The sequence below is a fragment of the Styela clava genome, chromosome 8 (assembly GCF_964204865.1).
Source record: "Styela clava chromosome 8, kaStyClav1.hap1.2, whole genome shotgun sequence".
NCBI classification, from domain to species: Eukaryota; Metazoa; Chordata; class Ascidiacea; order Stolidobranchia; family Styelidae; genus Styela; species Styela clava.
The window spans coordinates 10,304,397-10,316,574 of NC_135257.1; the positions used below are offsets into that span (position 1 = coordinate 10,304,397).

General features: G+C 34.9%; 1 protein-coding gene across 3 annotated transcripts in view; it reads left to right on the forward strand.

Annotated features, from left to right (window-relative positions):
• LOC120346107 (E3 ubiquitin-protein ligase HUWE1-like) overlaps positions 1-12,178 on the forward strand; it is a 79,072-nt gene that overhangs the window by 55,568 nt on the left and 11,326 nt on the right. Inside the window, exons 56-70 of one of the 3 annotated variants that reach the window (XM_078115234.1) lie at positions 475-655; positions 1,251-1,358; positions 1,982-2,195; positions 2,636-2,783; positions 3,394-3,520; positions 3,859-4,067; positions 4,520-4,610; positions 6,427-6,624; positions 7,222-7,338; positions 7,776-7,896; positions 8,224-8,359; positions 8,838-9,873; positions 10,346-10,595; positions 10,979-11,094; positions 11,679-11,894. In XM_078115234.1, the coding sequence (XP_077971360.1) occupies positions 475-655; positions 1,251-1,358; positions 1,982-2,195; positions 2,636-2,783; positions 3,394-3,520; positions 3,859-4,067; positions 4,520-4,610; positions 6,427-6,624; positions 7,222-7,338; positions 7,776-7,896; positions 8,224-8,359; positions 8,838-9,873; positions 10,346-10,595; positions 10,979-11,094; positions 11,679-11,894 (3,268 nt within the window). The remainder of the gene's footprint in view (positions 1-474; positions 656-1,250; positions 1,359-1,981; positions 2,196-2,635; positions 2,784-3,393; positions 3,521-3,858; positions 4,068-4,519; positions 4,611-6,426; positions 6,625-7,221; positions 7,339-7,775; positions 7,897-8,223; positions 8,360-8,837; positions 9,874-10,345; positions 10,596-10,978; positions 11,095-11,678; positions 11,895-12,178) is intronic. The other 2 variants (XM_078115236.1, XM_078115235.1) reach the window with 2 other exon arrangements.

Below are 12,178 nucleotides of genomic sequence, written 5' to 3' on the forward strand. Positions count from 1 at the left end.
ATGATTCTGACAACTAAGAATACTCATATGTGATTGAAATTTACGAGCTATTCAACTAACTGACATAGTTTTAGGTACGGATATGTATCAAGCTATATAGTGGAATAATATTCACTCCAAAGCTGTTTTATATGTAAATAATAAGTTTCAAACACATTGAAAAATTTAAAAATTTCACATTTTATAGAATAATTTTAGACTGCAGTAAACGTATGAAATCTATAACTTAAACTTTCAAATAGTTTGCAAAAGTCATTTCATAGTTTTCAACCAATGGTCCCAATCCTTTTCCGTCTTTTCCAATTTTTATCCAGTTATATCTCCCTGTTGGAAACAACTGCTCTAATGCGATCCTGCAGTAGTAATCACTCTGTGTGACTAGGACACACTCATCTTAAAAACTTTCTGTGGGGAAATTTTCTCATGGGCTACTATAATAGTTTCAACTGTATCATAGCAAACGTCTGTTTTCAGGATCTTGAAGATGAAGGATCTGAGATGGATGATCTGGATGAAGATGATACAGAAGAAGAAGATGACGATGATGATGACGATTCTAACATGAATCGATTAAATTACGAAACATTTGTTTACGATTTATTGAGCGAAACAACGGATAATAATATTCTCCTACAACTTGAAGATGTCTTGAGTGGTAGGAATACTATTGCATTCTTAGTAACGATTACATAGTGGGATAATTTGATTAATTGTTATTGGACACGATGTGGACCTATGGAACATTTTGCTGAATTGTTGTATTTTTGGGGAAAAACATTGCTTTTGTAGACAATTGAAGAACTGATTTTCAATTTTCTATACTCAAAAGATGGAGATAGTCGCTAGACAGCTATCACTTATTTTTTTTTAAATTTTCATCAGGATCCTATATTTCACCCAAAATTTTGTTTTCAATTTTTTTTCACTTTATAAAGATCAGCAAAATTTAGGGTAAAACAACTGGAACCAGAGGAAATTTGAAAAAATGCAAATGTATTATCTTTTTAGAAAAGCGTTCATCTTTAACCTCTGAAATTTTTAAATTGGTCTACTAGTTGAGAAAGAAAAGTGAATTTTTGTAATTGTTATATTATCAAAAAAAATCGATAACATCAATTCGACAATAATTTTTTGTAGGTCCGCATTGTGTTTATTGAATATCGAGGTATTGTCAGGGTATCTACTAGCAATGTTCTTGATAATGTTTTTGCTGCTTCCCTTTTATCTTGATATTCTTTTTTCTTTCTCAGATGGTTTTGCTGGAAGGATGCCTCAACTTGCAGGAAATGCAAGGACTTCGCAACTTTTTGCTATGCCTGTACCTATAGGTGATGATAATACAACTGCTGCTGCTAGTGGTAAGTTGTTTTTTGTTTATATTGTACTATGCACTTAGTTCATTTGAGTTACTCCAAGGAGTGTATAAGCTTAGAGTTTCGTGGTTAAATTTAGACTTTCTCCAGCTCTAGTGGTAGTATACTCAAGGTCCTGACGTTGATTAAGAAATAATTTTGAATCAATTTAAGGTTTCATTTTTGTTAAATATGCCATATTACCCAAGCAGTTGAAAAGAATCAGTTCAACGATACATGCACAAGTTTATGTGCAGTTTACAACTTTTTCACAGCATGCCAATCTACAATGGTGCCATACTACTATATTTTAGGTTCCAGATTGAGGTAAATTTTGACTCTATTTCCCAACTTTGAGAAAACTGATTTTTGACCCCAAGTTTTATTCAATTGACTGGGGAAAACACTTACTCATTATTTTAAATTGAATATTTCAGCTTCGATCATTAGAATTTTTAAATTTGGACTTCACAAAATCTGGAATTTCTGCATCAGCTCAGACTTTCAGACTAATGCTGTATTGTGGAAATATGACTCAAAAAACATGCTAAGCCAAGACTCTAGATTTTAATTCCACCGTCTTGGATGTGTTTTCAATGTTTAATGTGTTTTATCTCTATATTTTCAAGGTTTTGCTTCATCATGGTTTATTCCGACCACTCACCCAATGTTGACAAGAGCAGGTGGAAGAACTACTTTGCCTGGTGGTACGTCTGCATCTGCAACATCCAATGCACAAGCCAGAAACACTTATCCCAATAGTGTTACAGCTAATCGTAATGGACAAACGTTGCAGATAGAATTCACCAGCAATTCTACTGAAGCCCCACAGATATTAACAAGGTTGTGAGTGTTGTTTTTGAATGTACTTTCTAACGGCAAAATGTTAACTGACCTCGAAAAACTTCAATCTTTAGAGTTAAATATATGTGAAAAATTATGCTGTGATGAATTTTTGTATACAATAATTTTATGTGTTAATACTTAGGTACTTTTACTAATTTTTATTTATGAGATGGTAGATTTTTAATCATTGGGTCCTCGAAATCAAAGTCACCTGCTCAAATTGCGATAAATTACTTTAAAAACTTTGATATAACTTTTCTAGAGTACCTACATCGGTGCTTGTAAAGAATGGTCCTGGCCTCCAGAATACACTTGCTTTACACTCGCACTCGCTTTAAATAGATATATGTTGGCTACTTTACCAGTAACAGCAACCATACTGCTACAACAGATTATTGGTACTTGGCACTTTTTTTTTAAATGTACTTTTCATTCAGATTGCTTGGTCCAACTGCTACTGCTGATGTTCTTCAGTTGTCGAATTCCTTATACAATGAAGGTGGAGGTCATGCTCAATTACTTGTTAATTCAAGTAATATTCGTCTTTTGCCGCTAAGCAGAGATATTGCTGATAGTGGATTACAGGTAATTGATTTACACTAACCATCACATGTGATTACAATAGGAAATATTGATTCTAAAAAAGCATTCGAAAATGTGATATCTATTAATGTGGATGGACCAGTATAAGATGTCCTAGTTTTTTTTCAAGTCATATTTATATGGCTATCGCTCTGAACAAGGCTCTGCAGAAGCAGAAACTGTTAGGTAAGGATCTGGTATAGTTGGAAGGACTGGGTTCTGGTTCAACATTACCTACCCAATTTATTACACCCTGGGTGAAGTGATGGACATAGGATTTGAACCCATGATTTTAATCTAAAAACCATCATAGTTAAGTCTAATGCTTGAACCACTAGGCCACATCAGCTATGGATGTTGGGTCAAAGATTTGATATTAAATTAAATAATCCACACCTAATTATTTACAAATTCACAATCATCTTTGAGAAAAATGAATCTTCCTCTGCACACTCAACTGGGAATAATAGTTAAAAAAACAAATTTGTCTTGGTATCTCTCTAGAAATTCAAAACAGTAAGTAAGTAAAAGTACAGTCACTCATCTAATATTATTTAAATTCTAGTTAAATGGTTTCAGATTTACTGACAGATGGTTTTATTTTTCAACATAGAATCACATCATGTCAAGTGGTCGCAATGGTACTGGATCTGGATCATTAAGTGTACCTACTGCTATCACGAGATGGACACAAACTTGCGAAGTTCTGGAGCCAGACAGTACGCAATACTGCTTGCTAGGTAAGCTTATTGTTCTGGTTCTTTTTAATCACACCTCTGATTACCCTGCATGGGTTTGCAGGTTTGAATCCTGTGGGAGATAATTATGTGTGAGATAGTTGCTGTGCTCTTTGCAATCGGGGTGGTTGACATAAACGCTGTCAGGTTACGTCTTCCTCCATCATCTAACTGGTTTACCATTTTTGCCAAGGACTTGCAACCCGGCGATAAGCCCTATAATTGAGTTTTCTTGTCTTCTTGTCTTCTTGTCATCTTTCCTTTCCCCTGGTGTAAATATGAAAATCCCTCGGTGATTGTTAGACAACACCTTATTTTTAACGATGTATCTGTAAACATAGGTTTACGACAAGAGATCATTGATCATCTTGAAGAACGAAGAAATTCTGATATCGAGGAACGACGTGCAAAGAGAGCGCAAGATAAAGAGAAAGAAGAAAAAGAAAAGGCTGCAAAAGAAGAGTTGAAGGAAAAAGATGGAAAAGATAAAGAAACAGAAAATGCAGAAAATATTGACACACCGGCTTCTACTCCTGACGAAGAACGAGAGGTTTGTATTGTTAGGCATTGTAGGGAATGCCAAAATGTTATATTCAAACCACACAAGATTGCCGAGCCTTACCAATCTGTATTAGAAGAGAGGCAGTTTGCTAGGCGCTCCAGAAATATGTGTTCCAATATGGAGGTTACTATTTGTTTTCGCCTACTCTACATCAAGTTGTGTAAGGGGACTGAAACCTATGAAACCTGAAATAAGGAAAATCGGAATAAAATTATGGCCCAAGCCTAACTTGGTACACACACTACGGGTCTGCTGTATCCCATGTAGCGAGTGCAGCTAAGAATACATAGAACAAACTAGACATAGCTCTGCATTGTTTCAGCTTCTATTTTGAATACGTTCAAATTGATTCAAAATTTGATCTCATATCAATGGCGGTCAAGTTCCTCAATCAGTGAGATTACCTTTGGTTTTAATTTTTTTTTATGTTGAATTTTCAGACGCAAATGGACTCTGGAGATGCCGGCATATCAACACCAACTAATACACCTATTGCTACTCGACCTGAATCTCCTGTCAATCAGCAACAAGGTTTGTCAAAAACAGTTGCTATGCATAATATGTACAGAATGAGGGTAGTTTTTACTTTTACAATTTTTACCTATATGAAGTCTGCTGTGTGAGGTAGTAGGTTATGCAGTTGTGCTTTGACGTATTATATTTCCGAGCAAGGAAGATAACTGCATAATCTGAAATCTCTCTAGCGTACTTTACTTTCATCACGCCGTTGGGTTATGCCCATATTCAATTTACTTTTGTTAGAGGCCGAGTTATAAAAACTTTCAAATTCAATTTAGTATATGCATTTGGACTACTGGGGATATTTTAGATCTTCAATATAAGACTTTGATTTTGATGCATTATGTGAATAATATTTTTTGCATATTAATACTCTTAATCCACTAATACTGATAATGGTAATCTTATCACTAATAGAGTAGATAAGTAACTAATTAGATAAGTTTATTTAAATAAACTATCAAATAAGTAGACTCATTGGACTTAAACCTATGATTTCCAACTTGCAATGCCAACATAGTTGAATTACTACGTTAATCTTAGATCACTGAATATATGCAATCCATGCTTGTTATGAGTATGTTGATTTAAATATTTTTGCTGTATTGCCGGGTTGAGGTAGTAGGTTATGTAGTGATTGAGCTATAATACAAGGGAGATACTGCCTAACCTTTCACCTCCACCCTGTAATCAGCACTATCATCTTATTAGAGGTTGCAAAGAGAAATACTTAGTTAGTAAATAAACATAGTATCAGTTTCGATCGCTCTGTTAGGTGAAATTATATTTAACTTTGCCTGATCTGGTAATATATCTTTTATATAGAGATATTCGGCTTATGTATGTAAATATCTGCTTTACAAGTTACTTTTAATTTGTGATAGATAGTTGTTGGTGCATTGTGCTTAGAGCTAGGAACATGCTCATCATCACTGTGCTGTGATGAAATCCTGTGCGAGATCGTTGGTTTGAATCCTTTTCACTGCCGTAGGGTTGTTTACAGAACTGGTCAGTTACTGCTTCTTCCACCATAAAGTTCATGCATTTGAAATAAATAACGAGTTAACTATTCCCATACCTGACATGGACTGGTAACCAGGCGAAAGTGTCTGGTTTACCTATATGCTGTCTTATTTCTAACTTATGGAAATCCTGTCCTAATAATGTATAACCAAATTATTAACTACACATAACCCATTTTAAAATTATTCAAATCACATTTTAAATGTTATGCTACATCACCTATCTAACATTGATATTACCGGTAGGTTTCGATCTGGGCACTCAATGAGCTGAGGTAGTAGGTTATATCAGTTGTATTATACCACCAAAAGGAGTTAACTGTATATCCTACTAGCTTACTTATTTTGTCTACAATCAACAAATAAATGAAGCAAATATTTGGACATTGTTGAAATGAGGTAGTGGTTTATGCAGTTGTGTGAATATACATTGCACAGGTGTTAACTGTATAGTCTACTTTCTCTTTCAATTATTGTCATTTTCATCGCAAAAGTTGCAGTGTGCTCTAGAATAGATGTCCTCGTTTGCAGTTTCATTTTTTGAGTTTCCATAACGTTCATATTTATATCTTGAATAATACTTGATAAAAATCAGCCCCTATCATTTCTAGTTATCAATTGTAGTTTTGAGTGTCAAAAGTTGTTTGCTTTCGATATACTGCCTAAAGCAAAAGATAAAACAGTAAATAAATTTTGGCAGCTCATGCTGACCATCGCCCATCTGTTGTGGTTGGCAAACTAGGTTAATTTAGAAAGAAACCCTTACGTCCCTACGTCCTTTATGAAATCGTTTGCCTTTGTTTCAGTGACATCGTCTGTAGAAGTAGATGCAATTGATGCATTGCAACAAGCAAGTTCGTCTCTCCAGTCTGTTTCACTCGAATCAAATCATGATGACGAAGAACATGAAACGACCGAAGTTCAATTGCAAGATAGTGATGCAGGTGAAGCAATGCAACAAGATGATGAACAAATAGTTGAAACTACACCTGAAGAGAATGCAAGTATGTATAGGATTTCTTGATTGATAAAGGTTAATTCACTGTTGTTGACATTGGTTAATAAATTCTTGTGAAGACTAAATAAAAATGAACTTAGGAACCAAATTTTTATATTGGATGAAAAGTTTTTTCATAATACAAATATGCTGAATTGTGACTCCTATTTATATGGAGTTTTCGCTTCTGAGCACATAATTTAGGCCTTCATTTTGGTCTGCAGTAAATTTATTTCAAATATCTGAAATCATAACTAATTACAAATAAAGTCCTAAAAAATTTCAGACTTCATTTTGGTCTGCAGTAAATTTTTTTAAATATCTGAAATCCAAACTAATTACAAATAAAATCTTAAAACACTACATACCACATTTCTGTGGGCTATATGGCATTTGTTTCTTGTGTGCACTGACGTCATCAAAATTAAAAATTACACATCTTGTGACGGTTCTGCGCTCATGTTTGTAGCAATCTGGTGGTCAGGTGAAGAGGAGTCTGTGGTACCGGTAGTCTACTTATCCCGTACTACTTTGTTTTGGTCTTTGTGACCATGTATTTTAGTGTCGCTCTCTAGTTAATTATAATAATTTTTTTTTCACTCAGACCAAGAAAATCAACCTACAATTGCAGATGATGAACCATCATCAAATGTTATAGTACAAGAACCATCAGAACAAGAAATAACTTCTGCAACTGATACTGAACAACAAGCTGCAGCTGGTTAGTTTTCACTCTTATGCTACAAATATTCTCATTTTAAGCTTCATTTCTTGACAACTAATGGAGTATAGGGAGTATAAACTAGTAAAATATGAACCCTTGCTAGAAATTATTTGCAACGAATTCACTATGGTGTTTTCTTCGCTTGTTGATCATTACTTACTGCTGTGTCACCTATTTAAGACACATATATAATGGGATATATATTAAGGAATTTCGTTTAACATCTCTATAAATCAATGCATTGGTCAATGATGTTTAGTAGCTGTATTTTGGTTAGGACGAATTCTAAATATAACCGACCATATCAAAAAATGTTAATTATCCATTTTTCATTTTACTGACTGCTTAAATTGTTATAAAACCACATACTAATCTACACACATAATAACAAGGTTGTGAAGCAATATATTGTTATATTTCTTTATTTACATTAGCAGGGGCAGAAGCACAAGCATCTTCAGCGAACAACGCTGCCCAATTGAGCAGTGAATTCGAAGGAGTTGACCCATCTTTCCTTGCTGCTTTGCCTGATGATATTCGACAGGAAGTCATAAGGTAGATAGATTACTTCTGTTACTGGTTTTAGTATATTCTTAGTTTCTGCAATGGAAGGTAGTTTCACAAGATTTCTGTCATTACCTTTCCGGACTTTTCTTTTAGACTCTATATTTAGACTGAAAATTTTAGAATCACATTTGCTGTTATAATGCATTTGATATCGATATAAAACTTTTTGTAAATTTGTTGTGAAAAAATTTTTCCGCTCATATTTTGTATCTTATTACCTGATGAATAAACACACATACAGTTTTAGTGTGAATTAAGCTAAAAAATTAGAAGAGTTCAAGTTATAAATTTGTTTCATCTCATTTTTCCGTTCAGGGAGCAACTCAGTAGACAAAGTACAGGAAGAACAAGTACATCTGAGAACCAAGCGAGTGGTGTTAGTCCTGAATTTCTTGCTGCGTTACCTCCGTCTATACAACAAGAAGTATTGGCACAAGAACGAGCAGAACAAGTACGTACTATGCAATTTTCATTGTATATTTTTTTACCCTAACGTATTCTATAAACCACTATGAAATAATTTTGTCCAATTTTGAAGAATACTCCCACATATTTCTGTTAAAAATCTCATGATTGTACTTGATGCATATAGATTTGCCGCTTCAGAAGTGTGTGTATCAATATGGAGGTAGCTATTTTGTTCTCCTACATTTTTTCAAGTTGTGTAAAAGAACTGAAACCTATGGGAAGGGGGTATATTCATTTGGCTAACACAGACAGTCCCCAAACTCGTAATCGAACCAAAATAAGGAAAATCGGAATAAAATTATTGCCTAACCCTAACCTGGTACACACACTACGGGAGTACTGATTTCCATATATAAAAGTATAGCAGAGCGACTTATTTTCAAAACTCAAAAACTTATATGTTCACCTTACATTTAATGGCACAAGTTGGTATGTTAATCCTTGATCTTTTTTTCTTCTAGGCTAGAGCTGCACAACAACAAAGCACAGCCAATGATCCAGTGGACCCAACTGTCTTCATACAAACATTACCGAGCAGCCTACGACAATCCGTCTTAGCTGATATGGATGATTCACTTGTTGCCGTTCTGCCAGCTGATTTAGCTGCTGAAGCCCAGGAACTCAGAGCAACCATGGAAAGACGTCAACAAAGATATTTTCCAGATCCCAGATTGTTTTCAAGAGCACACAGTAATATACTTCAACGCACAAACATGCCATCTCGATTCCGTTATTCTGGAAGCGGGCCTGCGGCATGGGGAACCATGCCAGGTGGCAGAAACAAGAATCAAAACGGTTCACAGAGTGTGAAAATACAAGTTCGTCAATTGCTCAATCACGATTCGCTAGCATGTCTGCTCTTACTGTTATTCGTTGAAGAACCTCGCTTGAATATGACAAGATTACACAGGGTGTTACGAAATCTCTGCTTTCACATACCGACCCGATATTGGCTAGTTAGTACTTTGATTGCGATTTTACAACACTCGCAAGAAAAGCAAGAGCAAGAGAAGGAAGAAGCTTCTACCACTGAAGAATCAATGGATTACAAAACAACTCCAACCACATTGGTTAAACAAAAACCGAATTTGAAGCAACAGCACACGCCAGTTACGTTCGCCCCCGATCATCGAAACACTTCTTGGTTGTCAATTAAGCTTGACGCAGCACTCGGCTCACGAGCCAGTATTTTTAAAGTTGTTAAACCCAATGTACCTTCTGACAGTGGTGGAGCAAGGAAAAAACGGAACGAAAAGAGGAGCCAATCAGGATGCAGTGTTTATATCCATCCTCAAGCTTCGCCTGTTATTTGCAGACAGACGATAGACACTCTTCTCATGATTGCGAAATTCTTTCCACAACATTTTGTTAATGCTTCTCTTCATCGTACTAAATCTGATAAGGTATCTGACAAACATCAGCCAATTGATACTGATTTCTGGGATGTTTTACTGAAATTGGATTTTCTCTCTCCCAGTTCAGATTTGCCAAAGAAAAGTATGTATTTTATTTGTAGATTCTCGAAGTAACCATTTTTGATCGCTTAAAGATTTTTTAAACAAATTTGTACTAGAAGTTTTTTTTGTGATCAAAGAATTCATTATATGAGAGGAAATATTAAAATAAGTCCATTTTGAGGCTTACAGTACTTAACCTACATAAAGGTACATCCATGTTGTACAATCGTTCCATATGCCTAAAGTATGCTTGGTTGCATGCAAGCCATGATCGATATATTGAATTTTTGTTTGACATTTTACAAATTATATGTGTATATGTGCATTATATGCAAATCAACTATAGAACATGAAAAACGGCTCATTAGGATGTTTGGCATTGAGTTGGTTTTTATACGGGCTAATGGATGTTTGATGTTTTTTAACCTCATATTAAACTCAATAATAATTATGGTCAGAAACTTTGTACTTTTTTTCCCATAGTCATTATGAATTTTCTCTTCTAACTTTAGGTGCCGCTGAAGATAAGCGTGTACAAGACTTGACCAGCAGTGACATCGAATTAACATGTATGGGTGAACTTTTAAGAATGCTCGCTCATCCTGTTTTGAAACGAAGTCAACAGTTGACGGATCGATTATTGAGACTTTTAGCCCAAATATCTCTTCATCTCCCAACTCAATCCAAATCAAACATCGGAGATGCAGGTCCCGAAACAAATAAAAAAGATCCCGAGAAAGACAAAGAAGACTCTCAGAATGAGTGAGTACTTGGATGTTATCTATGCATAAAAATTACAATATTTTGCATGCATCAGAAATTACCACATCAGAAATATATATATGTAACATAGCAAAGTTTGAAAAGCCTGTTTTACATCTTCATATGTCCATTGGAAATAAATCAAAGAGATATTTAGTTTTGCATGTTATTCGGTATGACGCTCTTTTCCGCATCCATGTGAATTTCTAAAATCTGTACTACAAATAACTTGTCTTTAAATATTCCTCTTTAACTACTTAGTGACTATGTTATTTAGTATGCAGAGAATAGTATGGTTTTATTTTTTTTATTTGACCCGAAATATAATTTCTGTGATCGATATATAAAATTTTTGTGCTCATGGTTTCATTTTTCTTTTTCAGAGAAGCTACCACACCTGAGGGTAAGTCCAGCACTGCAACAATGGGTGCCAGAGCATGCACAAGTTACACAAGTACTGTAGGTCAAGCTACGATGGATACAAAAACAGCAACTACAAGTATATATCAGTTATACTAAAGTGGCAGCACCTTATCAAGCTTTACCTATATTATTTGGTAGCCATTTCTAACAGGCCACAATTTTATGTACTATATTTTATGGGACTACGAGGCGCACTGTCAATAGTTTGCTTGGATTGGGTTTTTTTCATATATAAGGTGCAACCGGCACTGGTACTGGTTGTGTAGGCAACTACCTGTGACTACTATGTGACTGAATTTTGAGGAAAAAAGGTACTCCCGTCGTATGTGTACCAGGTTAGGGTTAGGCCATAATTTTATACTAATTTTCTTTATTTTTCTATTTGTATTACGAGTTCGGAGACTGTCTGTGTTAGCCAAGCAATATACCCCCTTCCCATAGGTTTCAGTCCCTTTATACATCTCGGTGTGAAGTAGGCGAACAAAATTAGTTACCTTCTTATTGGTACACATACATCTGGAGTGCCAAAAAAAACATTTTCAAAAAAATTACTCTCCAATTTTGTTATGCCTGAGGTGTTTTATATCCGTTAATTGAGTGATTGTTATCCTTGAGGTTTAGAGATTGCTTGAAATTTATTTACTATTATTTGTTTTACAGGTTCAACTCAAAGTCACGGTTCGATATCGTTTCCATCATTATCTCATGACAGCGTTGCTACAACACCACTCGAGAAAGAACTGGAACTTGCTGTTCAAATTTTAACAAGCCATGCATGTTCTGAAGACGGACTCGAGGATGCCACAACATTGCTTTTCCATTTGTCAAAAACTCAGCCTGTTTTAAGGCCAATTATCATCAGATTGCTTCTGCACGGTGAGAAAAATATATTGATAAATTGTCATCTCTCTACAATGGCTGGACATTTTCGAATACCTGATGATTTCAGAATAAAATATGTTTTTCTAGATAATTGATATTTGAATTAATACGAAGATTTAATTGTATGTGACTTTTTTGTTGTAATGGGTTCTCCAGATACATAAATTTATTATTAAACATAGAATCCATCACTCAGTCAGATCGCGGATTTGTCATACACAATAAGAAACAAGTTTCATCAATAACTCAATAGAAAAAGAGTCGTATATCATAATTGT